This window comes from Tursiops truncatus, chromosome 11 (assembly GCF_011762595.2).
Source record: "Tursiops truncatus isolate mTurTru1 chromosome 11, mTurTru1.mat.Y, whole genome shotgun sequence".
NCBI classification, from domain to species: Eukaryota; Metazoa; Chordata; class Mammalia; order Artiodactyla; family Delphinidae; genus Tursiops; species Tursiops truncatus.
In genome coordinates, this window is record NC_047044.1 from 761943 (window position 1) to 789214 (window position 27272).

The 27272-nt window shown below is 52.6% G+C and overlaps 2 protein-coding genes across 16 annotated transcripts in view; one reads left to right on the forward strand and one right to left on the reverse strand.

Annotated features, from left to right (window-relative positions):
- The first annotated feature begins 96 nt into the window (after positions 1 to 96).
- On the forward strand, positions 97 to 12862 carry ALG12 (ALG12 alpha-1,6-mannosyltransferase). Of its 2 annotated transcripts, none has more exons than XM_073788034.1 (9): positions 97 to 2760; positions 2834 to 2966; positions 4333 to 4506; positions 5108 to 5302; positions 5756 to 5859; positions 6428 to 6651; positions 7129 to 7298; positions 7386 to 7537; positions 8210 to 12862. In XM_073788034.1, the coding sequence occupies exons 1-9, from the start codon at positions 2593 to 2595 to the stop codon at positions 8252 to 8254; spliced, it is 1365 nt and encodes a 454-aa protein (XP_073644135.1). In that variant the 5' UTR covers positions 97 to 2592; the 3' UTR covers positions 8255 to 12862. The 2 variants fall into 2 exon arrangements, with proteins under 2 accessions (XP_073644135.1, XP_019788685.1); XM_019933126.3 differs by having other exon boundaries at positions 100 to 2760; positions 7386 to 7461; positions 7538 to 12862.
- The window catches only part of ZBED4 (zinc finger BED-type containing 4), a 37421-nt gene continuing 21563 nt past the window's right edge, over positions 11415 to 27272 (reverse strand). For all 14 annotated transcript variants that reach the window (XM_033865805.2, XM_033865810.2, XM_033865803.2 and 11 more), the window contains one exon: positions 11415 to 27256. In XM_033865805.2, coding sequence (XP_033721696.1) covers positions 23389 to 26916 — 3528 coding nt within the window. In that variant the 5' untranslated portion in view covers positions 26917 to 27256 and the 3' untranslated portion in view covers positions 11415 to 23388. The remainder of the gene's footprint in view (positions 27257 to 27272) is intronic.

Consider the following 27272-nt stretch of genomic DNA (forward strand, 5'->3'; position numbering starts at 1 on the left):
TCGGTTTCCGCCACCCGACTTCCGGCTGAGGGCAGCCCAGGCGGACGCGCTTCGAGGGACCGCGCCGTGGGCTGGCGAGGTCAGCGTGCGCGGCTGGGGCTCTCGGGACGGGATGCGGGGACCCCGGGCCGGCGCTCTCGCGGTGCTCCTTGGGCCTCACCGTGCGTGGCCACGCGGGACGACCGTTGGGCTCCTCACCTGGGGGCAGTCTCCTCACCTAGGGTTGGGGCTCCTTGCCCAGGGCCTGATGAGTGTGTTTCTGGGGTTCCAGACATCTGCATTTCCCCACGTGCCCGAGGCAATTGGCACTGGAACCCGTGGTTTAAGTTAGGAAGAACGAAGGTGGGCATTACCTGGTTTCTAGTAGGACAGAACTGCCAGAAGGAAGCAGTACAAATGATAGAGTTTTCTCTGGCCGAATTTGTACCAGTTCCTTTGTGTTTCCAGCTAGGGATTAATAACGTGAACATCTGACTTGACCAGTTTCAGTAGAGACCTTAGAATCCGAATAGACGGGGACGAGAAGTCCTTTGCACCTAATCTGAGGGGTCACCGTCCTATAAACGACGTGTTTTAAAGTCGTGGCCTGTTTTGGCCTGTGGGTGCCTGAGATTAACAACCCCAACAGCTGCAAGCAGGTGTGGACCAGTGCACGTGCGTCTGCTCACCGTCTCGGGCCCGGTGGGGGTTGACCACGGTTTCAGTACTTGCTTATGTCCTGTTTGTCTCCTCGTGGTCCCGGGTGGGCATGCAGGGTGCCGCTAGCGCCGTCCAACATAAGCCGCTTTGCCGGTTGGTGTCTGCCGTTGGTCATCAGCACAGAGCACACTCTCATCTGGGTGAGAAGCTCCTGGGGCCCGGAGCGGGGTTTGGCAGGTACCTTTTCACCCCACAGCTCGTGAAATAACAGAGTCTAGATCTTCCCGCAGGGGAACCTCCTCTGGGCAGAGGTGTGGAGTGGGGTGTGCAGGGACTGGCCTGGGACAGCTGTGAGCCCGAGCGAGGTTCCTGCCACGGAGCACCTGCGCAGCTGCTCCAACCGCCTGGCCTTAGAGATGCTTCCTAGTTCTTTAGGCTCTTTTCCCCTCGGACAGTAAGAGAACAGAGAGGAGTAACGAACGTTCCGTGGGCTCTTCGGCTTCACTGGACATTAAAGCGTGAACGTTTCTTTAATGAAAATGTAAACTGGTGTGATGAGATCCACGCTTAGTTTTTATGAGTTTCTTCTTCAAGTAGTTTATTGAGCACCTGCTATGCGCCAGGCTGTGCTGATACAGCAGTGAGTCAGCCCTGCCCTCAGGCTGTGAGCCCAGCAGGGGAGACGGATGGCCCCTGTGATGACCAGAGTCCATCCTTGCTGAGGTTACAGTGGGCAGCGGGGGACAGAAAAATCCCGCCCTTACATTTGGTAAGAGAAAAGCTCTGTTACTTCCCTGGGAACTGCACGTTATTTTGGTAATTCTTAGAGCCCTTTGACCCCCTTACTTCCCTCACCTCACCACCATATCAGACAGGATTCCTGTTCCCCCAGTTGTTGATTCCCCACTTGCTATCCTAGGAGAGTACAGACTTCATACCTCTCCCTCGAACCAAAAAGTAGTTTTAACAAACAGGAAGCACCGTGGTTCTCTCCTTTCACTTCTTGCCCTTCTGGTTTTGATCAAATAAAAGCAAACCTGTTTTCAGACAAGCCAGAAACAGGAAGAGTTTGCCGTCTTCCTTCCCTCGCTAGACTGAAAGATGGAGGTCTTCCACGAGTAGGAACTGCCCCAGACACTTGCATGGTTTTCTCAGGAAGCTTCGTGGCATGGGGTGCCCCCCAAAGCGCTGTCGGTGTTTGGGTGGTCCATTGCAGGCACGTCTGTCTGCATCCCCACCCCCCCAGGAACACACTCTTGCTTTCTGCCGTATCCACGAGTTTGTGCTCACGACCAGCGTGGTGCTCCCCGGGGCTCTAAGAGGCTCAGGGGGTGAAGTTCAGAGCACAGCGGGTGGGTGTCCGCGGCCCTGTCTCGCCATCCTTGGGGTGCAGGGCTTTGCTGGCGCCCTGAGCCCTGCGCCTCACCTCCTGTCCTCTCGTGGCTGTCCCTCTGCAGTTCTCCAGGCGCACCCCTCCCGCCCTTCTACTTCACAGCCTCCCGGCCCGTCTCCCTCGGCCAGTACCGTGCGGGCCGAGCCCAGCTTGTTCCTAACTCTCCGCCAGATTTCAGCGTCTCGAGCACGGGGGTCGTCCTGCTGCCCTCCAGTGCCGGGCTGGCCCAGGGCCCGGCTGCACAGTGGACTAAACTCGTGTCCTGCAACTCAGGTCTTTCTTGCTGGAAAAGTATTCGCACAACTTAAAAGCGTAAGAAGGCTGGTTAAAGCACGAAAGCTTCCCTAGCGTGATTTTTCTTTCAGCGTTCTATTTTGATGTGTTTTCAGATTACAGAAGCTGCAGCAGTTCAAAGGATTCCCATTACCCTTCAAACACATTTCCCAGGTGTTAACTCGAGTGTGAGTTTTGAAGCCTGGGGACCTGTGACTCTATTCTCTCAAAACAATTCGAGTGGCGGTGCCGACGGTGGATGAAGGTCCGTGAGGCTGACGTGCAGGATGGCCGGGAAGAGGCTGTCGGGCCTGGGCAAGCAGCGCCGGCTCCTGGCGCTGCTGGTGGCGGTAGCCGCCGTCCACCTGGTTGCCTGCCCCTACACCAAAGTGGAGGAGAGCTTCAACCTGCAGGCCGTGCACGACCTGCTCTACCACCGGCTGGATGTGGACAAGGTGAGTTCCCGCCCAAGCCGTGCATCGACCCCCACTTCCTGGGGCCTCTGCTGACCTGCCCTTCTCCCCGCAGTTTGACCATCTCGAGTTCCCCGGCGTGGTCCCCAGGACGTTCCTCGGGCCGCTGGTGATCGCGGCACTCTCCAGCCCCGCCGTTTACGTGCTTTCGCTCTTGGAAACGTCCAAGTTCTATTCTCAGCTAGTAGGTAAGGGGGTCTTCCAGTGGGGACGGGGTGGAGAACTGCAGTGTTGTCAGAGGGTCTCAGTCACCCAGGTTGAGGGTCCCTCGTGCAGGAGGGTCCACCTGTTGGAATCTCGGCCACTCGGCAGAGGGACTCAGAGTGGGGACAGCGTCAGCCCCGCCGGGCTGTGCCCTCGTGACTGCAGTGGGGGCCGAGCCCCGTCCCCCGAGCAGAAGCAGCGCGTTTCCCAGCTGAGTCAGACACATCTCACGGCTGGTTGGTCCGGCCTGTATGGAGAGCGTTAAGAATTGCACGTTCCTGGGGAAGAAGCAATTCTGCTTCTCGAAAGATGAGGAAACGGAAATCCACCCTCACTCTAGGCTCTTGTGGTCACGTGGTGGGGGCCAGGAAGCCTTCGATGGGAGAGTTGGGGGCCACGTCTGAGCATCAGGTCCTTGGTGAACGTGGCCCTGGAGGTATCGGCCAGGTGGCGGGGCCACTGGGGTCAGTGCTGGGCTGTCGTCCTGCTGCTCCTGGCCTGCCCAGCGGCTGAGTGCCGCAGGCCCCCGCCTTGGGATCCGGGGGGCCAGGGTCTAGGCTGTCCGTCTTCCACGGCCAGCCCATTTTTTTGACAGTTTCAAAAGTTTAATAAACGATGTGACAGGACACGAAATGTGGCCCACCACACTCAAAATTAAAAGAATTCAGTTAATATCGAGTGAAACACAAAATGAACAAATTCACCTAATGCTAGTTTCAGTGAAAAATATACTGTCACTTTAAATTAACGTATTTTAGTTTCATTCATTTTACGCGTCTGTTTTTTTAATTGAAGTGTAGTTGGTTCACAACATGGCATTGTACCAGATGTACAGCAAAGTGATTCCGTTATATGTATATTTGCAGATTCTTTTCATTATAGGTTATTATAAGATACTGAGTATAGTTCCGTGTGTTATACAGTGTACCTTTGTTAATTACCTGTTTTATATCCAGTAGCGTGTGTCTGTTGATCCCAAACTCCTAATTTATCCCTCTCCTCCTTCCTCTTTGGTAACCATACCTTTATTCTCTGTGTCTGTGAGTCTGCTTCTGTTGTGTATATAGATTCATGTGTGGCATGTTTTAGATTCCACACGGAAGTGAGTCCATGTGATATTTGTCCTTCTCTGTGTGACTGACTTCACTTAGTTTGATCACCTCTGGGTTCCTCCACGTCGCTGCAGTGGCAGGGTTTCCTCTGCTATGGCTGAGTACTATTCTGCCGTGTACACCCAGCCTGCTTTTAGTACCGAAGGCAGCTCCCCTCCCTCAGGGCCATTTCGACACCCGGTGGTCGCTAAGGGCCCCGCCTCACCGCTGTCGCGCACACAGCGCCCTCTCTGTTCAGTCAGGGCCGTCCTTGGACTCGGCGTGATCTTTGGACTCTGGACTTTACAAAAAGAAGTGAGGCGGCAGTTTGGGGCCACGGTGGCCACCCTGTTCTGCTGCGTGACGGCCTCGCAGTTCCACCTGATGTTCTACTGCACGCGGACACTCCCCAACGTGCTGGCCCTGCCTGTGGGTATGTAGCTACCTGGCCGGCCTGCCTGGGGGTCCCTCCGAGGTGTCTGCCCGTTGAAAGCTGCTCCCCACCAGGCGTCTCAGAAACCCTGCGAGGGGAGCAGGGCCCTGTCCTCGGCGCTGGACTGAGGCCCGGCTTCCAGGGCTCAGCTTCTCTTGAGCAGGGCTGGAGCTGGAGCTGGTCCGCGGAGCTGGGAGGAGGGCAAGCCGCATGCGGGGCCGGTGCGGACGCTCCGGGAGCCTCGGGAGGCCGAGTGCGGGGAGCAGGGACCTTGGAGGGACCGGGCGGGAGAGGCAGCCGGCAGGAGAGGGGAGGAGGCGGCCGAGGTTGGCACTGGCCGTGCGAGTGCGAGGCTGAGGAGGAGGCGGGAAGTGGCATGGATGCCGGCGTCTGGGGCCGTCTGGGGCCGTCTGGCCTGCGGAAGTGCCTCGGGCTATGTCACAGCGCAGGACGCGGGCCGGCGGGGGGGACTGTTGCGGTGCAGCCTCAGGCCCGCGTTGGCGGGTCTGGTTCTGAGAGGTGCTGGCTGTCTTCTGGAGGGTTCTGTGTGGCTTTCCCGAGGGAGGAGTAAGCGGCCTGCCTCTTGGCCTGTGCCTTACAGTCCTGCTAGCCCTCGCAGCCTGGCTGCAGCAGAGGTGGACGCGCTTCGTCCGGCTCTCGGCCTTCGCCATCCTGGTCCTCAGAGCCGAGCTGAGCCTGCTCCTGGGCCTGGCGCTGCTGCTGCCGCTCTGTCTGCGGAAGGTCTCGGTGGCCCGGGCCCTGCGCTGCGCCGTGCCGGCTGGGATCCTCTGCTTAGGTGAGTTGGGTCACCGCGGCCGCGCTGTCGGGGGCCTGTGCTTTCTTTGTCTTGTTTTATGGAGACGAAACTCGGGAGGTTTTATTTTTGTTTTTCGTTAAATGAAATTACCTTCACCTTCAGTGGTGGTAAAACGTCTCGGTGCAGGTCCTTGGCTGCTCTGCCCAAGGTCCCCCACCCGCTGCTGCCCGGGGCCTCCATCAGGGGCTCTTCTCCTTGTGTGTCTCAGCCAGGCCGGGCGGCCACGAGGGACCTGAGTGAAGAGGCTCGTTCGGGGGTAGGTCCCGACGCCTCAGCTCCTTTACGTGAAGCTGCTGGTGGCTCCTGGTTTCTGTGCTGACGGGGCTGCGTCTCGGACTGTGACCAGGGCTCCGCAGCTGCCGTCCAGCCGGCTGCGTCGAGGTCCGAGCTTCCCAGGTGGCCGTGTTCTTTCCTGAGGTCTTCTTTTCGTAGGGCTGACGGTGGCCGTGGACTCCTATTTTTGGCGCTACCTCGTATGGCCAGAAGGAAAGGTGCTCTGGTACAACACCGTCCTGAACAAAAGTTCCAACTGGGGTGTATCCTTCCAGTGTCTGCACAGTGGCCCACGGGGCGGGGCTGTGCGCTGAGCCACTCTCCTCCTGTGTCCGCACCTGATGGAGCACGGCGGCTGCTGCAGCGCCGGCACTGGCGCCTTCTTCCCCGCAGTCTGGGCCTCCCCTGGTCCAGTGGCTGCCACCCGTTGTCTGTAGCCGAGGTGTCTCCTTTGTCCTCGTGGTGATCTGCTTTTTTTCACTTTTTATTCTGGAGTAGTTAAACGCACGCAAATAGAATACTGAGTCCCGAGTGGGCCCATCACCCTGGGACAATCTGTTTTTACGGTGAAAAATGGAGGGAAAAGTTAAAGAACTCTGCACAGCCCCACTCGCCATCTGCGGCCTGGCTCTGGCACCGACACCCGAGTCCCAGCCTCGGTCCGCATGTTGAAGCAGTCACGCCGTGGCCCGAGGCGCGGGGGTCCTGGGTGCTGCAGGCAGGGGCGTCATCAGGGCTGCATCTCCCGCACGCTCCTGGCTCCCGCCTGAGCTCGGCCCGGGGACGGGCAGCTGTGGCTGGTGCGTGGCCTCCTTAACCCTCCTGCCGCAGACCTCGCCGCTGCTCTGGTACTTCTACTCGGCCCTGCCACGCGGCCTGGGCTGCAGCCTGCTCTTCGTGCCCCTGGGCGCCGTGGACAGAAGGGCCCTGGCACTGCTCCTGCCGGCGCTGGGCTTCGTGGCTCTGTACTCGCTTCTCCCGCACAAGGAGCTGCGCTTCATCATCTATGCCTTCCCCGTGCTCAATATCGTGGCCGCCAGGGGCTGCGCCCGCGTGTGAGTGCCACCACCGAGACGCTGCTGCCTGGGCTCCCCTGGGGGCGGTTTACTGGTTCACAGAGGGGAAGGTGCTTAGGGTGAGCCAATGTGTTTAACTGGGCGCCTGGCCAGGCTTTGGTCAAGGGTCCAGCCCGAGTCTACAGGGCCCACAACTGGCCTGTAAAGGACAGATGCTGAGCGCCTCGCTCCGTGGGCTCCACGGTCCTGCCTGTGCACTGTGACGGCGGCCTTATCCCGTCCGCTTCACCTCCACACAGGCAGCGCGGTATTTGGCCCGGAGGCTACGCTCTGACCCAAGTAATGACGTGGGATGCTTGAAAACGTAATCTCAGGTTTAAATTGGCGTCTGGGTGGGATTTCAGAGAGGCAGCGCCACGCCTGCCGGCTCGGGGATGACTCGCCCGGCGACAGCGGCCGGCGGGCTTCTGCTCCGCTGCTGCGTTGCCTTTCCGCAAGGTGCACTGCTCTTTACAGGCTGACTAACTATAAGAAGTCCTGGCTGTGTAAAGTGGGGTCCCTCCTCGTGATAGGACACCTCGTGGTGAACGCCACATACTCGGCCACAGGCCTGTACGTGTCCCACTTCAACTACCCTGGCGGCGTGGCGATGCAGAGGCTGCACGAGCTGGTGCCCTCCCGCACAGGTAGGCGCTCGGCCCCCGCTACCGGCTGCGGCTCTGGCCAGAGGTGCCGGATTCGCAGCGCTAACCGAGCAGACGCGGTTTCCACAGATGTCGTTGTGCACATTGATGTGGCCGCTGCCCAGACAGGTGTGTCCCGGTTTCTGGAAGTCAACAGTGCCTGGAGGTACGTCCTCGTCTCGTGCACGGGCGCCCGGGGCCGCCACGGACCCGGCGGTGCACAGCCTTGCTCTCGTTTGCAGGTACGATAAGAGAGAGGACGTGCAGCCCGGCTCCGAGCGCATGCTGGCTTACACGCATCTGCTCGTGGAGGCCGCCCCCGCGCAGCTGGCCCCCTACCGGGACACGCACCGGGTGCTGGCCAGCGTCCCAGGCACGACCGGGCTGAGCCTCAACCTGAGCAGGCTGCCCCCCTTTGACGTGAACCTGCAGACCAAGCTGGTGCTCCTGGAGAGGCTTCTCGGGCCTCCCTGAGGAGGAGCCAGGGGCCCTCCAGAAACACCGGCAGGACGAGGCGGAAGCGCGCAGAGGACCACGGGTGTGCCCTCACGGGGGCGCGGCCACAGCCACAGCCGGGGCACCCACGTCCACGCTGCCCACCACTTGTGAGAACGAGGGGCCTGGCACCCCTGCCAGGGTGACGGTGGGTGGGATGCTGTTCGCCGTCCAGACCGCAGCGGGGTGTGGATCTTCCCGCGGAGCTGCTTCTGGGCAGCAGGCTGTGGCCTCTCGGCCCCTGAAAGGCCGTCCCCCTGGGGCAGCGTAACCGCAGAACCTCAGCACCCAGCCCTCGGGGTGGGGCCTCCTTTGTGGTCACAGGCAGCCGTTTCCATTTCAGATGAGGCTTTAGGAGATAAACTCGTTCAAAAGGAGTGAGAGTCAAATTGTAAATGTCTCCTTACCGTTGATCTCAGGTGCTGCCGCCAGAGTCTGCTTCCGCCTGGGTTTTGTTTAAGTGATTTGGGCACCTGCCCACGTCGCTGAACAGCGTTTACCGAGTTCCTGACACGTGTCTGACTTCACCAGGCACTGAAGACGATGCAGGGGACGGAGCGTGCTTTGCCCGCGTGCACACACACCGTGCACATGCACGCACGCTACACACGTGTGCGTAGACACAGGCAGTCTTTCCTGAGCCATTCCAGAGGGAGTTGCCTGCACCTGACCTTTAGTTACTGTTTTTTCCACTGGAGCTGACAAGCAGTCTGTGCGGGCCCCTCCCCAAACCTCCCCGACACAGCACCCGCTGGTGATTCCTGCCTGTTTCTCATGAGCGTTTGTTACTTCCCTGTCATCGGCAGTTCTCAGTGTTTAGATGTGGCCCCCAGTCGTCAGCCTGCACGCGTGGACTGCTGCCGGATCTCGATGGGCCGTGAGCTGCCCTGTCGGTTGCCTTGGTGTTCAAACTGCAGATTCACCCGGGGGGCCTGTCAAGCCGTGCTGTCCCGGCTGCGTGCCCCGTCGTTAAGGTTTTGAGCACTTCCCTGCTTCCTGGCACAGGGAGTCCCACCCAGGCTCCTCGGGCCTCTCTGTCTCCACCCTGGAGTCGGCCGTTCGGAGGGCCCGGGCTCCTTCTGGCAGGAACTGGTTTCAGAGACCGATATCTGGGTGCACAGTGCACGATATCTGTGCACCATGTGCACAGTGTGCTCACTGCTATCAGGACGCCCGTGTTTCTAGGCCCTTCGGAGCGAGAGGACAGGCGCGCCTGCACGTGGGCACACGCTTATGCACGTGCACAGGCGTGAGAGGTCACGGCATCATGCTGACACCTCTAGTTCCACCCCATCTCTGTGGGCGTGTGTCTGCCTCCCTCATTCCACGTCTGCATGTCCTCTCCCTGCAGTGAGAATCCTGACCCCGAAAACATCAACGTACGTTTGACCCGTGTCAAGGGACACCGACCCCCACGCAGTCGGAAATCCGCATATAACCTTTGACCCCCCCACCAAGGCTTAACTACTAATAGCTCCTGTTGAGTGGAAGATTTACCCATAACATGAACGGTCGATGACACATATCTATATGTTATATGTCAGATGCTGTATTCTTTCAATTATGTAAGCTACAGAAAAGAAAATGTTAATTAAGAAAATCATAGGGGGACTTCCCTGGCGGTCCAGTGGTTAAGACTTTGCCTTCCAGTGCAGGGGGTGCGGGTTCGATCCCTGGTCGGGGAGCTGAGGTCCCACATGCCTCGCAGCCAAAAAACCAAAAACGTAAGCAATATTGTAACAAATTCAGTAAAAAAAAGAAATCATAGGGAATTCCCTGGCGGTCCAGTGGTTAGGACTCTGTGCTTCCACTGCTGGGGGCCTGGGTTTGATCCCCGATCGGGTAACTAAGATTCTGCAAGCTGCGCGGTGGGCCAAAAAAAAAAAAGAAAATCATAAAAAGAAAATATTTGTAGTACTGTACTGTGTTTATCAACAGCATGAGTTTTTGTCATCTGTTTCCAAGATGAATAGTCAGTACCTACATCATTATTGTCTTAGACGACACGAAAGGCTGTAGATGTTACACATGTAACTCATGCTAGACATCAATGAGGAAAGGATAACGTGAAAAGGAAATTCACGTTTATTTCCAGGCACAACGATATGTGCATTGATGATGAAGCAGCAGCAACATGACTGCTTTATGGCTGCCTAGTGTGATCGATACGATCGCTCCCAGGCAGCCCGGCCTGTACACTAATGCGTGGGTCGTCATAAGATTTTATGGCTTATAGTATTGCAGTCATATTCATGATACAGTATTGGGAACACTGTTACATTAAAAAGAAAACCTACGATGATAGACTGTTACACAGTTTCTCCAATTACGAGTCAGGGAGGGAGGGAGACTACCTAATTCATTGAAAGCAAGGTTATAAACAGCACATTGTTAACTTCAGTATCACTCAGCTTATGCCTGTGTGAGGACGGACTGTCCACTTCAATGTGTGTCTTACACGCTGTACAGCTGTTAGGTTTTCACGTCGAGGCACACAACAGAGGTCTCTGAGCCGCAGCGTGTGACTGTTCACTGTGCGCTAGGTGGAGGCGGGTCGTCACAGGTCTTCATCCCCCTGGTCCTCACGCTGAGACTGGGGAGGAGGAAGCGGAGGGGAGGTCTTGCTGTCTCGGGCAGCAGAGCCGTGGGGGTGGAAGCAGGGGAGGCCGGTGCACTCGGTGAACTTGGCAGAAACACATCAGTCTCTGCCCGACTTTTTTGCTTTCTCATTTCTCTAGAGTGTTTCTGTCTACTACCAATCCTTCCACCGTTTGCTTTAGCTTCAGTACCCGTATCACGGAAGGGTCCATGTTGTAAAACAAGTCAAGTCGTCTTGACTCATTGGAACTCTTCTGCCAGGCAGTCTGATGTCGGTTTGTTTCCTGGCGCTGCCTCTTCTGCGCCTGTCTCATCGTCTGCCTCTGGCTATCTCCATCAGGTTGTCTTCTGTGGGTTCCTCCGGTGTGCTGCCTAGTAGCCCTTGAATTTTTTTCTGTTTTTTAGACTGTGCCACGTGGCTTGTGGAATCTTAGCTCCCCAACCAGGGATCGAACCCAGGCCCCTTGTAGTGGAAGCTCGGAGTCCTAACCACTGGACCACCAGGGAAGTCCCAGTCCTTTAATTTCTTGAAGACCCATATCTCGGAACCGTTCACCCCCGCCCCGCGCCCACTTTATTTGCCAAACCCACAATCTCTTTCATGATTTCCTTGATTGATTTATTTATTTTTGGCTGTGTTGGGTCTTTGTTGCTGTGCGTGGGGTTCCTCTAGCTTCGGTGCGTGGGCTTCTCATTGCAACAGCTTCTTGTTGCGGAGCATGGGCTCTAGGCGTGTGGGCTTCAGTAGTTGTGCCATGTGGGCTCAGTAGCTGTGGCTCACGGGCTCTAGAGTGCAGGCTCAGTAGTTGTGGCATGTGGGCTTAGTTGCTCCGTGGCATGTGGGATCTTCCTGGACCAGGGCTCGAACCCGTGTCCCCTTCACTGGCAGGCGGATTCTTAACCACTGCACCGCCAGGGAAGCTCCCCATGATTTCCTTGATTGTGTCATAAATCCTGTGAAGTCATGCACAGCATCTGGACGGTTCTGCAGCAGGAATGTATTGTGGGCTTGATGGCTCTCACGGCTTTTTTTTTTTTTTTTTTTTTTTAATAACAGCGATGTCATCCTCAGTGGTATGATCCTCCCAGACTCTCAGACTCTCACGACGTTCTCTGTATCAGGGTTCTCTTCCATAGCGTTAACGCTCCTTTCCACACAGTGTCGTGTGTAATGAGCCTTGAAGGTCCTATGGCCCCCTGACCTAGAGACTGAATAGAGACATCGTGTCTGGGGGCAAGCAGACCACTTCAGCGCCTTCGGTGTTGCACTCATGGGGTTCTGGGCGGGCAGGCGCGTTGCCCAGTATCAAAAGAACTGTAAAAGGCAGTCCCTTCCTGACAAGGTGCTTCCTGAATTCAGGGACAAGGAATCGATGGAACCGGTTGCCCAGGCCCTTTTGATGTCCAGTCAAAGACCGGCAGCTGCTGCTCCTCTTCTCCCTGCAAGGCTGGGGGTCAGCGGCTTTACAGATGAGCGCAGTCCTGGCCGTAAACCCGACCACGTTTGTGCAGGATAATCGAGACAGCCCATTCCTTCCTGCCTTAAATCCTGCTGCTTGATTCTCCTTACTGATGAATGTCCTTTGTGGCATTTTTTCCCAGAATAGGGCAGTTTCATCTGTATTAAAAACTTGTTCAGGCAGATGTCCTTTCTACCCAATGATTTTCTTCACAGCGTCTGAGAACGTGTCTGTGCCGCCTCTCCCGTTACCTTGACATTTTAAAGCCAAATCTCTTTCTAAAATCATCAAACCATCCTTTGCTGGCATTCAAGTCTCCAGCTTTACAACCTTCCCCTCACTTTCGCTTAAGTTGTATGATGACTTTGCTTTTTCTCGAATCATTCTTAGATTCTATATAGGTGCACCTTTCTTATGGCAATCCCGCGCCCGCCTAACAGCTGCTTTTTCAAATAAAAAGGTATTTCACAAGAAGTGCAAGGCTTTCTGCCTGCTGGTGTAGCTGCAGTGGCAGCTTCATGGATTTCCTTTCCTTTTTTACATTCATCTTGAAGTGGCGGCAGCCGCAGCTGCAGACCTCACTCTGCGACGCACATCAAGCCATTCAGCTTTTTCTCTTCACGTCTTCCTCTTCTCTGCGTCTTGGGAGCGCTTGCAGCATTGCCAGGGCACTTCGTGGGTCCCGTGGTGGTGGTCAAGGTTCCCGGTGTTGCACTAAATACAATGAAATAATCCGCAAGAACCACAAGAGACTGCGGTTTACTGGAGAGACCACCTGCTCCGGAGGCGGGGGGGCGCACACGGCGCTCGCTGTAGGCGGACGCGGGGAATACGCGCGCCGGAAGCAGCAGCAGGGGTGGCTGCAGCACTATTACTGTACGTGCTACAGTTACTTCATGCAGTGAGGACTTCGTGCGGCATCTTTACGTTTGCTTCCTTCCTCTGCACTTCAAGTGGAGCCATGTGTTGTGTGCCTCAGGTTTGTTTTTTTTTAAAATAAATTTATTTATTTATTTTTGGCTGCATCGGGTCTTCATTGCTGCGCGCGGGCTTTCTCTAGTTGCGGCGAGCGGGGGCTACTCTTCGTTGCGGTGCGCGGGCTTCTCATTGCGGTGGCTTGTTGCAGAGCACGGGCTCTAGGCACACGGGCTTCAGTAGTTGTGGCACATGGGCTCAGTAGTTGTGGTGCACGGGCTTAGTCGCTCCGCGGCATAAGGGATCTTCCCGGACCAGGGATTGAACCCATGTCCCCTGCATTGGCAGGCAGATTCTTAACCACTGCGCCACCAGGGAAGTCCTGTGCCCCAGGTTTGATACATTTTGGCTTTATATCATAAATTCATGTATGTTTTATGGTAGTAACTGATAAAATAGACTAACGTCTACATATGTTTTATGCATTCGCGACACACCTTTTTAGTTTTTTCAATATTTGTAGGCCACATGGCTCATCTGTGAGTTTTTTGAAGCTGTCGAAAGTCTCCAAAAACTTTTCCAATATATTGAAAACAATCCACGTATGAGTGGACCATGCAGTTCGAACCTGTGTTGTTCAAGGGTCAACTGTGATTGCTCAAGATGATAAATAGTTTCGGGATCCCTTTGCCATACAAACAAGACGTCTGGATTCATGCACTTTGCTCCCTTGCCCACGACTGTCAATACTGCATTTATAAATTCCTTGGATTACCCACCTCAGTGTGTTACGTTTTTCTTTTGATTCACTTTTCATTTGCTTTCAGCCCCAGGATCCGATTCCCCCTCCTGTTTCATTGGTAGAACGTGACCACACACTCTTCTAGATGTCCGGACTCTTCCTGAAGGCGTGCTCAGGGAAGTCGCTCCCTCCCTCCCGTAACTCCTCCCCGTTTTTTGTAGCGAATGCCATTGTTTTCTGGTTTATCCTTCATGTGTTTCTTTTTGTAAAGACCAGCAGATACACATATTCTTTATTCCCCTTCGTTCTTCCCGAAGGGTAGTGGCATTCCATACGCTCTTTGTTTTTTTCACATCTCCTGGAGATCTCCTAGAAATCGCTCCGTCCATTCACAGGGATTTCTCGCATCCTTTGGAACCACAGTACTTCATTATACGGACGTGCACTAACGCACTCGGTCAACCTCCCGCATGTGGGCATTTATACGGACGTGCACCAACGCACTCGGTCAACCTCCCGCATGTGGGCATTTATACGGACGTGCACCAACGCACTCGGTCAACCTCCCGCATGTGGGCATTTATACGGACGTGCACCAACGCACTCGGTCAACCTCCCGCATGTGGGCATTTATACGGACGTGCACCAACGCACTCGGTCAACCTCCCGCATGTGGGCATTTATACGGACGTGCACTAATGCACTCGGTCAACCTCCCGCATGTGGGCATTTATACGGACGTGCACTAATGCACTCGGTCAACCTCCCGCATGTGGGCATTTATACGGACGTGCACTAATGCACTCGGTCAATCTCCTGCATGTGGGCATTGAGGTGGTTGCCCATAGTTTGCAACTTCAAATAATGCTACAAAGAATAAGCTTATGCATTTGTATTTTCAAATTGTTTGAGGTATATCTTTAGGGCAAATTCCTGGAAGTGGGAATGCTGGGCCAAGGGTACATGCATGGTAGTTTTTCTAGGTATTGCCAAATTCTCCTCCACAAGGGTGGTACCATTTCCCATTTCCACAGGGCCCATAGAATATGTTAACCTTTTTCAGTCTGCCTGTCTGATGGGTAAGCAGTAGCATCTCCGTATAGTTTTAATCTTCATTTCCCTATGAGTGGAGCTGAATGTCTTCATAGGTTTAAGGGCCATCTGTCTTTGTAAATTGTTTGTAGCTTTTGTCCATTTTCCATTGTATTTTTGGTCATCTCCCCCTCACTTTATAAAAATTCTTCAATTAATAGGGGTACTTGCCCTTTATATCCAATATATATTGAAAATAATTTCTCCCCGTTTGTCATTTGAATCTGCTTCTGAAGTCCTGTTCCCATGCAGAATTTTTGTCAATTGTATGTTTTCATGTTATCAGTCTTTTCTTTACCTGCTCCTAGTTGGGAAGCTTCCCCACACTCAGGAGCTCAGCTCTGCCTTCTTTCAGTACTTGTATATTTTCATTTTTGCATGTAGACCTGCTGATCCAGTTGGAATTTGCTTTAAAAAGAAAAAAGAATATTTATTTATTTGTTTATTTGGCTGTGCCCAGTCTTAGTTGTGGCACACAGGACCTTTAGTTGTGGCACATGGGATCTTTAGTTGCGGCATGTGGGATCTAGCTCCCTGACCAGGGATCGAACCTGGGCCCCCTGCAGTGGGAGCGCAGAGTCTTAGCCACTGGACCACAGGGAAGTCCCTGAAGTTTACTTTTGTGTGCAGTGTGAGGGGTAGGCCTAATTGTATCTTTTTCTAAACGTACATTATTAAAGGTACATCTTGGCCTCTGAGATTTGAAGCCACAAACTGAACTTCCACATTTTAAGTTTTGGCAATTATGAATAAAGCTGCTGTAAACGTGTGCAGGTTTTTGTGTGAACGTAAGTTTCCTGCTCCTTTGGGTAAATTCTGAGGAGCACGATTGCTGGATCGTGTGGTAAGAGTATGCCTAGTTTTTGGTAAGAATCCACCAAAGTGTCATCCCAAGTGGCTGCACCGTGTTGCATTCTCAGCAGCAATGGTGAGAGTTCCTGTTGCTCCACGTCCTCGTCAGCATTTGGTGGTGTCAGTGTTCTGGATTTTGGCCATTCTCATAGGTGTGTAGTAGTGTCTTGCTTTAATTTGCATTTTGCTGATGACGTATGATGAGGAGCATCTTTTCATATTATTACTTGGCATCTATATGTTTTCTTTGGTGAAGAGCCTTCTTTGGTGAAGCAGTCTCCCTTTTTTTTTTTGCGGTACGCAGGCCTCTCACTGCTGTGGCCTCTCCCGTTGCAGAGCACAGGCTCCAGGCACGCAGGCTCAGCGGCCATGGCTCACGGGCCCAGCCGCTCCGCGGCATGTGGGATCTTCCCGGACTGGGGCACGAACCCCTGTCCCCTGAATCGGCAGGCGGACTCTCAACCACTGCGCCACCAGGGAAGCCCCTTCCTGCTTTTTTAAGCCCCCTTGTTTTTAGCCAGGTTGCTTGTTTTCTTATTGTTGAGTTTTAAGAGTTCTTCGTATATTTTGAATGATAGTCCTTTATCAGATGTGTCTTTTGCAAATGTTTTCTCCCGGTCTGTGGCTTGCCTCTTGACATTGTCAACAGAAGTTTCTAATTTTAACAAAGTCTAGCTATTGATTCTTTCATGGATCATGTCTTTGATGTTGTATCTAAAAAGTCATCCCCACACCCAAGGTCATCTAGGTTTTCTCCTATGTTATCTTCAAGGAGTTTTATAGTTTCTTTAAGGGATATGGGCCTGTGGTTTTCTTTTCTTGTAATATTTTTGTCTGGTTTTGATATTAGGGTAATACTTGCCTCATAGAAAGAGGAAGTATTCCCTTTGCTTCTATCCCCTGGAAGAGGTTGTAGAGAATTTGTATAATTTCTCCTTAAATGTTTGATAGAATTCACCAGTGAACCCATCTGGTGCTTTCTGTTTTGGAAGGTTATTAATTCTTGATTCAATTGCTTTAATTGATATAGACCTATTCAGATAGTCTACTCCTTGTGTGACTTTTGGCTGACTGTGTCTTCCAAGAAATTGGCCCATTTTATCAAGGTTATCAAATTTGTGTTCACAGAGATGTTCACAGTATTCTTTTATTATCTTTTTAATGTCCATGTGCAGACTTACAGTTCCTCCCTCGGATCACTTGTATCATTGTTGGCACTCATTTCACTTATATAGCAGCTACACATGAACACACACACATACATACACACATATATACATATATATATATATAATATACACTCATATATTCATACATGTATAAGCATTCAGAATTGAATATACTGTTGGTATTATTATTTTGAACAAACTGTTAATTCCTAGATCAATTAAGAATTTAAAAATTAATTTATTCCTTCTTTGAGCTCTTCCTTATTTTACGTAGATCCAAGTTTCTGACCTGTATCATTTCCTTCTCTCTAAAGATCTTCCTTTAACATTTCCTGCCAGGCAGTCTACTGGCCACAAATTCCCTCGACTTTTGTTTTTCTGAGAAGGTCTTTATTTCTCTTTCATTTTTAAGAATAATTTCAAAGGGTATAGAATTCTAAGTTGGTGGGGTTTTTCTCTCAACACTTTAAATATTTCAGTCCACTTTCCTCTTTCTTTTGCACGATTTCTGAGAAGTCAGTTGTAGTTCTTATCTTTGTTATTTTGTAGGTAGGGTATTCCCCCCCCCAACCCTGCCGGTTTCTTTGAGGTTTTTGTCTTTGATTTTCTTTAGTTTAAAAATGATACGTAAAGGTGTAGATTTTTTGTTTTATTTATTTATTTATTGGCATTTATCCTGCTTGATGTTCTCTGAGCTTCCTGTTTTGGGGTCTGACATTTCAGTTGTGGAAATTGTCAGTCGTTATTTTAAATCTTCTGTTTCTTCCTCTTTCGTTCCTTCCAATATTCCTGTTATACAAGTTACACCTTATGTAATTGTCCCATAGATCTTGGACATTGTTTTCTCCAGTGTTTGTTCTCCCTACTTTTTGCTTTTGGAGGATTCTATTGAGACATCCTCTAGCTCAGAGGTTCTTTCCTCAGCCATGTCCAGTCTGCTAATAAGCCCCCAAAGGCTTCATTTGTTAGTGTTTCTTTATCTCAAGCTTTTCTTTTCAGCTCTTTTCCGGGAGTTCCAACTCCCTGCTCACAGTGCCCATCTGTTCTTACATGTCGTCTACTTTACCCATGAGAGCCCTCAGCGTATTGAACTTAATGGTTTTAAATTCCCAGTCTGATAATTCCAACATCTCTGCCATATCTGGTTCTGAACCTTGCTCTATCTCTTCAAATTGTGTTTTTTTGCCTTTTAATTGTGTAATTTGCCTTGTAATTTTTTCCTGATAGCAAGACATGATGTACTGGGTGAAAGGAACTGCTATAGATAGGCCTTAATAATGTGGAGGTGAGGTGTGGGAGAGGAGACGCCTTCTACGGTCCTGTGATCAGGCCTCAGTTCTTTTACTGAGCCTGTGCCTCTGGACTGTGAACTTCACAAGTGTTTCTCAGTCCTTTATCTCCCCTTGGTTGGGACGGGCTGCCCAGAGAGGCTGGAGCTGGGCATTTCCCTTCCCCTGGTCAGTTAGGCTCTGATAACACCCCAGCAGGTCAGGCTCTGGTTAACGAGTTTCCCTTGAGCGCAGCCTTGTTAAGGAGAGCAGAGTGCTCTGTCGCGGTAGGAGATGGTTCCTCCCCTCCCCCTGCAGAAAGCTTGAGGGGGCTTTGCTGATATTTACTTGGGAACCTGCTCAGGCTCCAGGGGTAAATCTCACAGTACCGTGTGGGCTCCCTCATGACTGGGTCCCCTGGAGTTTTTTTTTTTTTTGGTGGTACGCGGGCCTCTCACTGTTGTGGCCTCTCCCGTTGCGGAGCACAGGCTCCGGATGCGCAGGCCCAGCCGCTCCGTGGCATATGGGATCCTCCCGGACCAGGCCACGAACCCATGTCCCCTGCATCAGCAGGCGGACTCTCAACCACTGTGCCACCAGGGAAGGCCCCCCATAGGTTTTAACTCTCACAGTTGCTGACAACTTTGAGTCTCCTGAAATCCATCAACTGCAGTTTAAGTTTTTCTGCCCCAGAACTGGTTTCCCAGGCCAGGTTGCACTCCTGACTCTCTACTCTGGTAAACCATGATTCACTGTACTTGCCTGTCTCCCCAGTCTTGGATGTAACAGTTTGACTTGTGTCCGCCAAGAAGAGTTTTTGATTTTTTAGATTGTTCTGCTTTTTACTTGTTGGGATGGAGTTGCAATTTCCAAGCTCCTCACATGCAGATATCAAAACTGGAAGTATATATATATGTGTGTGAATGTATATATATATATATATAATTTTTTTTCTTTTTTAATGTATTAGTCTCTTAAACATGGGGGGAGAAAAAACAAAAGTGGAGTTACAACGCACTTCACAACAATACTAGGTTTTGTAGCTGCGTATACATTTACCTCTCTGAACACTTTATTTCTTCACATGGCTTTGAGTCACTGCCTGATGTCCCTTCATCTCACCTGCAGGGCTCCCTTGAGCATTTCTCGCAGGGCAGGTCTAGTGGTCACTAACTCCCTCAGCTTTTGCGTATCTGGGATTGTCTTAATTTCTCCCTCGTTTTATTTTTGGCTGCGCCACGCGGAATACAGGATCTTAGTTCCCAGACCAGGGATCAAACCCATGCCCCCTGCAGTGGAAGTGTGGCGTCTTAACCACTGGACTGCCAGAGAAATCCCTCTCCCTCATTTTTGAAGGATAGTTTAGCCAGATATAAAATTCCTGATCAACAATTTTTTTTCACTTAGCACTTTGAATATATCAGCCCATTGTCTTCTGGGCTCCAAGGTTTCTGGTGAGAAATCTGCTAATATCTTATTGATGATCCTTGTGTGTGGTGAGTCACTTCTCTTGATGCTTTCAAGATTCTCTGCCTTTCGACAGTTTGATTATATAACGTGTCTCAGTGTGGGTCTCTTTGAGTTCATCTTACTTGAAGTTCATGAGCTTCTTGGATGTTTATATTTGTGTCTTTCATCAAATTTGGGAAGTTATCGGCCATTATATCTTCACATATTCTTTCTGCCCCCACCCATAACTTCTTCCTCTGGGACTCCCACAGTACGTATGTTGGCTTGCTTAGTGGTGCCCACATATCCCTTAGCTCTGTTCACTTTTCTTCAATCTTTTTTGTTTCTCAAACTTGATGATTTCCATTGTACTATATTCATAGTTGCTGATTCTTTATTCATTCTGCTTAAATCTGCCTTTGAATCTTTCTAGTGAAAATTTCCATCTCAGTTGTACTTTTCAGCTCCAAATTTCATTTTGGTTTTTTAGGTTTTCTATGTCTTTATTGATATTTCCACCTTTTTCATACATTATTTTCTTGACTTTCTCCATGTCCTATTTAGTTCTTTGAGCATCTTTAAGACTGCTGTTTTAAAGTCTCTGTCCAGTATATCCACCATCAGGTCATTTTCAGGGAGAGGCTGTTGAATTATTTTCTCCCTCGGGTAAGAAGTGTTTTGGCCACACTCCCCTGCTTCTTTGTGTGCCTTTGTGTGATGCCTTGCGATTTTTTTGTTGTGCACTGGACATTTTCATTTAACAACTTGGTGACTCTGGAAATCAGATTCTTCCTCTTCCCTAGGCTTTGTGCTTTCCCTAGGTTTTGTTTTTGATTGTCTTTGTGCCAAGGGTCAGCCTGAGGCGTAAAGTTAATGTCTTCTTAAGCGTTTTCTGAGCCGTTCCCTGGGCACAAGTAGTCACATTCTAATTCTCCCCATATATGCAGTTATTTTTATATGTCCTTAGTCTTTAATGTCTGGCTCCTGAAAGGGGAAAAGCAAAAAATACAGGGGATTAAAAAAGGGCTCTGGGGATTTCCCTGGTGGCACAGTGGTTGGGAATCCACCTGCCAATGCAGGGGACACGGGTTTGGTCCCTGGTCCAGGAAGATCCCACATGCCGCAGAACAACTAAACCCGTGCACCGCAACTACTGAGCCTGTACTCTAGAGCCCGTGAGCCACAACTACTGAGCCCATGTGCCATAACTACTGAATCCCGTGTGCCTAGAGCCCGTGCTCCACAAAAAGAGAAGCCACCGTGATGAGAAGCCCATGCACCGCAACGAAGGGTAGCCCCCACTTGCCGCAACTAGAGAAAGCCCATGCGCAACAATGAAGACCCAGTGCAGCCAAAAGGAAATAAATAAAAAATATTTTTTTAAAAAAAGGGCTCTGGCCCTTTAAATCCCCTGGAAGAGAAGAGGCAGAGGGTCTTGCAACAATGCAGGGGTGCGGGGTCGGGGTCGGTACAACAACGGCGCCTGCCTCTTTCTCTGCACCTGTGAGATCAGAAGCAGTGCTGAGCTATCAGAGCACAGATCCCCAGGATCTGGAGGACAGGGTCCTTTCTTTCCCCGCCCTGGCGCCTGCGAGCTGTGTGCACGCTACTCCAGGACCCATGCACAGCCGCCTGCCGCGAGGGTGGGAGACGGGGAGCTGCCTGCCGGGGGGCTGGGGGAGGGGCGCTGCCACCCTGCAAGTCTCGCCTGGGCGTTACAAGCCTTCTGCATTCTCCAGCGTTCCCGACAGTGATGGCAGACCGGTTCCGGCAGGGGATGGGGGCTTGCGGTGCCCCTACTGCGCCATCTCCCCAGACCCTTTCTCATTCTGACACTAATGGATTTTTCTTAATTGAACTGTAACTGACATACGATGTAGGTATACCACATAGTGATCCGATATTTTTATACGTTATAAAAATGGTCACAATAAGTCTAGTTCCCATCTGTCACCACACCAAGCTTTTCCAATATTACTGACTATATGCCCTATGGTGTACATTACAACCTGGTGGCTCGTTCTGTCAGTGGAAGCTTGTGCCTCTTCCTCTCCCTCACCTGTTTCACTCATCCCTCATCCTCTCCCTTCTGGAAACTACCAGTTTACTCTCTGTATCTATGAGTGTGTTCCTGTTTCATTTTGTTTTTAGATTCCACATTTGCGTGAAATCATGTGGTATTTGTCTCTCTCTGTCCAACTTATTTCACTTAGCATAACACTCTCCAGATCTATCCATTTTGTTGCAAATGGCAAGATTTTTTTATGGCTAAGTAATATTCCATTGTATATATATATATATATATACACACCATATCTTCTCTATCCATTCATCTGTTGAGGGACACTTGGGTTGCTCCCATATCTTGCGATCATAAATAATGTTGCTATGAACATGGGGGTACATATATCTTTTCAAATTAGTGTTTTTGCCTTCAGGAAAATATCCAAGAGTGGGATGCTGGGTCATACGGTAGCATGTGATGTTCTGAGGAGCCTCCATACTCTTCTCCACAGTGGCTGCTCTTCCCCTCCAGCACCACAGGCTGCACAGCGCTCGCTCTGAACACAAGACCCGGAAAGTTCTCATACATCACTGCCGCTATCAGAAATGCTGTTGTAAGAATTACTCCTCCACTTCCCCTGGGTCCCACCTGGGGCTAAGGTGAAAGTCCAAAGGCTGCATGAATGTGGTTTCTGTGTATGTTGGCCCCCAAGAGTAGGACTGTTTTATTATCCTAAGAATAAAAAGCCAGTGTCCTCCAGCAGTAGAAAATTGCAAATAAAAAGTTTAATTTCAGAAACTGGGTTCACCATTTATAAATACACTAAAACGTAGTCAATGCAAATTCAGATTAATAACAGGTACAGTATTTTAACAAAACGACAACTTTTCTAAAAGGTCACAGGCAAATCAGTGGCTTGTTTCACCCAGAATATTTACCTGGTTTGAAATAAGAAAATGAACCCTTTTCTAGACACTGAGGCAAAAACTTTGAAGACGTATTATTGTTAAAAAAACCTGATGACTGATACTCCATTTTGATGTCCTTGGGATTCTAAAATATCCCATTGATGGCTGAATCTTCCCTATTATCAAAAAGAAAATCTAAACACCTAAGGCTATTCTTACAACTGTATTATAGCAATCTTCTTCCCTGTTAATAAGCCACCTCTTCTAAAAAGGACTGTATACATAATTTGATCAAATTGGGGGTCAGTGCACAAATTTCAAGATAGCTTCATGGTGTAGAGCCACTGAGCCAGAGGCTTGGAGATTCCATCAACAGGATGCTGTAAACGCGTCACGCTGTGCACTAGCTACACAGCAGGCACCACCGGCGCTCACTGTGAATGGCGGGGATGTGTCCGAGCTAACAGCCCACGTGGCACCGAGGGCAAACCCCTGAAACGGCAGTGCTCTCTCCCCTGAACCCTACATGACTGACATTCCGGGATACGTGTGAGTGCAGGCTTGTCTTCGAAAGCCACGTCTCTGTCGTGTAAACAGTCACCTCCCAGAACACTCACCGTCCCCTGAACGTACTTTGGAGCCCGCAGCCAGGAACTGCTCGGTCGGGATGGCTTGAACTCCACCTCCTGTACACAGGTTTTGTCTGACAGCCACAAGAGCAGTTTTGTTGCAACTAAAGCAATTTTAAACTAAAGTACAGTACCTGATTTGTGGTTTTTACATAATCCAATAAGAAGCCTACTGAATAAAACTGCTTATATCTCCTCCGCCATTCTAGTAAAACAAACTCCTAACCCCCAACTTTTAAACAATTTTACAGTTACTAATGAAAACCTAATCATTGTATTTCATAACTGACAAGACAGGCTGTTTCTACTGGACTTCTTAAAAAACACACCGTGGTACCTGGCCTGAAGGACTGGGTAAGGCACATGTGGACGTGACGGCGAGGGCCGGGACGGGAACCTCCCGTGGATGTGGACCTGAGCGCCCGGCCTGCTGTCCCGCAGGGCCCCGACCGCAGCGAGCCGCCAGCCCGGGGCCGGTGCTGCTTCTCGTCCGGTGGCTCCACCGTGAGCTTCAATACTGGAAGCATATTAAGGGAAGATTCACTTTCAGAAAAATAAGTTTCTCGAAATGCTCCATCGTGAGCCGGGACTGGCCAAAGCTGCCGTTCTCAGTGGGTGTGCTGAACAGCCTCTCGGAGGGAACGATGCTCGGGGGGCAGCCCAGAAACCGCACGGCCAAGGTGGAGAGGCCCGGCCAGGCCGCCCTCTTCAGGTTCCAGTAGGCGAGCGGGTCACAGCTGTGCTCCAGCACCTCCTCCTCCAGGTACGCGAGCACCATGTCCTCCGGGACCTTCGTCCTCCCTCTGGGCTCGGTCTTCTTCATCTTGGCCATGAGTGACCACAGGCTCTCCTCGCCGGCACAGTCTCGCGGTGGGGAGCCCGGGTCGCATCCGTTGGAGACGGGCGTGGGCTCTGAGGTAGAATTCAGCGTTTCTAGTTCCCTGATCAAGTCCTGCTTGTACTGCTCCGCCTCCTCCTCGGAGAAGAGGGAGGCTTTGTAGCGCGGGTCCAGCAGGGTGGCCAGCACGTACCTGGGGTCGTGGAGGGTGGCGGACAGGCGGCTCACCATGGCCTCCCTGAGGGACTTGAGCATGGTGTCGATGCCCATGGTCTCCTCGAACAGCATCTCCACCCTCCTGTTGAGGATGTGGATCATGGGGATGACCTGGCTGAGCGTGGACTCGTGGGTGCTCATCTCCCGCCTGGCGGCGTCGAAGGGCTTCAGCGCACGGCACACGGACTGCATCACCTCCCACTGGTCGCAGCTGATGAGCTCCCGGAAGTTACACTCGACAGACAGCTCGTTCACCGCCCTCTTCTGCTCGATAAGCCGCTCCAGCATGTGAAACGACGTGTTCCACTTGGACGGGACGTCCTGGAGGAGGTGGTGGGGCGGCAGCTCGTACTCCTTCTGCAGCTCTGCCAGCTTCGCTTTCGCCCGGGGCGACCGGTGGACCCGTTCGCATATTTTCCGTGCGGTGCTGAGTAGGTTCTGGACCATCCTCTGGCTCTTGATGGCCTCGCTGACGATGAGGCTGACCGTGTGACTGAAGCACTGCACGCTCGAGCGGGCCCCCTCGTTCAGCGCCTTCCCTATGCTGGGGCTGTCGGTGACTGTGATGCCCACCTGCAGGCCAGTGGACGTCACCCAGGCCTCCCACCAGCACTCCAGCTGCTTCTGGACGCTGCCGCCGCTGTAGTCGCAGTCGACCTGCGACACGTCCAGCAGCGCCGAGCAGTGGTGGTCCTCGCGGTGCGGTCGGGCCGACGACTCAAAGGTGACCCAGTGGGCGGTGAGGGTCAGGTACTCCCGGGTCTGGCTGCTCATCCAGATTCCAGACGTGAAGTGGACCACACCGCTCTCGGCTTCCTGGAGATGTGACATGATGATGTGTTTCACATTGTCGTACATACCTGGGATGGCCGTCCTGGAGAAGTAGGACGGAGGGGGCAGAGAGTACTGAGGTTTCAAGTATCCGAGCAGCCTGTTGAAGCCAACGTTGTCCACAAACGAGTACGGCTGGAGGTCAAGTGCGATCATTTCAGCAATGAGACTTGTTATTTTTTTGGCAACTGGATGCGAATCATAAAACTTCTCGCTGGTGTCATCGCAGGAGGAGGCGCCTGCCGACTCTGAGCTCAGGGGCCCACGGGCACCAGGAGGGGAGGGTGGCGCCGTCCTGGGGGCGTCGGGCTTCAGCACGCCGCCGTGGAACCTCTGCAGGTGCCTCAGGAGACAGCTGGTGCCCAGGTTGGTCGGCTTCTTGCCTCTGCTGATCGTCCGGCCACAGTGCAAGCACACGACCTTCGTGGGGTCTGCGGAGCAGATAGAAAAGTGATTCCACAACTTGGAGGTCTTTTTGCTGTTGACGGGAAACATAACTTGATTGTTTTTTGTGACCATGGTCGGCAGGTCAGTTAATCTGGAGGAGGAAGTTTCTGCAGAAGCCAAGGTGGCGTATGGCGAATTCGCCAGGCTGGCCCCCAGAAAGCCCTTCTGGTTCCCAACGACCTCCGGGTGGCGCCTGTAGAGATGCCGCATCAAACAGCTCGTGCCCACGTCACCCTTCTTGCCCCGGCTGATGACGCAGCCACAGTGCCTGCACACAGCCTTGAGGCTGTCCGTGGGGGCCAGCGAGAAGTGATGCCAGACTTCCGACTTCAGCCTCCTCATGACCTTCTTGTTCTGCTGGAACACGGCACCGGACTCGAGTGGGCGAGGGCTGGGCGTGTCGCCCGGCTGCTTCTCGGGAGAGGACGCCCATGAGGCCTCACCCACGTCAGAGGAGGAGGACAACGCCCACGCGTCTTCCACCTGCGTGTCTCCGAGGTTCCAGTGTGCTGGCGGGTCTTCCGCCAGCCGGTCGGGGGAGGAGGGCGCAGAGGTGGAGTCCTGCACCGGCTTCCCCGGAGACGAGGACGTGGGGCTGGGCTCTCCGTCAGGCGGCGGCGGGGTGGGCAGCAGGGTTGGGGGTGCAGAGTAGGGGGGCGGCACGCCAGCACCCCCGCCGTTTTCCCGAAGCACGATGGAGCGGTGTGCCCGCCACATGTGCCTGATGAGGCAGCTGGTGCCCAGGTCCTTCCCGTTCTTTCCCCGGCTGAACTCGTTCATGCAGTGGATGCACACGGCCTTGGAGTTGTCCAGGGGCGACAGGTAGAAGTGCTTCCAGACGGCAGACCTCCTCCTGGACCCGGATGCGCTCCTGGGCAGGGGGAGGTTTTTCTCAGCCCCGTTCTCTGCAGGCTCGTCGCAGTGGAGGCTGGGGGGCTGGGGAGGCGGCCCCGCCAGGGCTTCATCCCTGCTGTACCTCTCAGAGACTGACACGTCGGAGGGGGCCTCTTCGGAAGAAACCACAGAGCCAAGTTCCTCTGTCACCTGATGGGGAGACGGGCTCTTAGAGGCCGTTCTGGGGACGAGTTTGCCAGGTGACAGGACAGTGCCCGGGTCTCCGGCATCAGTGGGCGGCGGCGGGAGCTGCGGCAGAGGGGCAGGGAGGGGGGCCGGGGCCGGCGCGCTGCCGTTTTCCTCCACAAGAACGGTGGGGTGCGCCCGCCTCACGTGCCGCATCAGACAGCTGGTGCTCAGGTCCTTCTCGTTCTTGCCCCTGCTGAACTCCTTCATGCAGTACGTACAGATGGCCTTCGTGCTATCCCGGGGTGAGATGAAAAAATGCTTCCAAGCCGGGGACTTCTTCCTGGAGCTGATGCCGCGGCCGGAGAGCAGGCTCTGCGTCACGGCCTCCATGGCCACGCTGTACAGGGTGCTGTTATACTGTGACAATAGGGCCCCGTAGTCGTCCTCGGGGTCAGGAGAGACGCGCCTCCCCGGGGGCTGGCAGCCACAGCTCGCCTCTCTGCCCTCTGCCCGTTCATCCCCGCTGCCAGCCCGTTTCCTGTTCTCCTGCTCATTTCTAAAGTCCATTCTTTCCAAACTGTGATCAGCGATGTGATCGTCATCTTCCTCTTCTATTTTAAAATGTATTTGATCAGAAACAAAATCCCTGCCCGCTTCCGGACGCGTCTCCTGGTGATTCTCCATGACTGACCATAACTATTCTGGCTGCCTCACGATGCTGACCGCCTGCGTTGGTAGAAAACTGATGCAAATGCTCCTTCGTGCCCCCAAATGTACATTATCTTCAGTTCTTTCAGGAGAATCCTATCTTCCGGGATGTTTATGAATATGGCCAATCATAAATCTCACTGAGGAGTAGACCAGGGAGCTGGTGAGCACGTCATCAGGGTGCGGACCGCTGCCTTCCAGAAGTTCTACTCTTAAACACTCCACGGTGCAGACACGCGTTCGCGCAGCGGGGACCTGCTTGTCTCAGACGCAGGATCGCCGTCATCTTGGTGGCACAGCGATCCTTCTGCGTTATCTACAGAAGAGGAGAT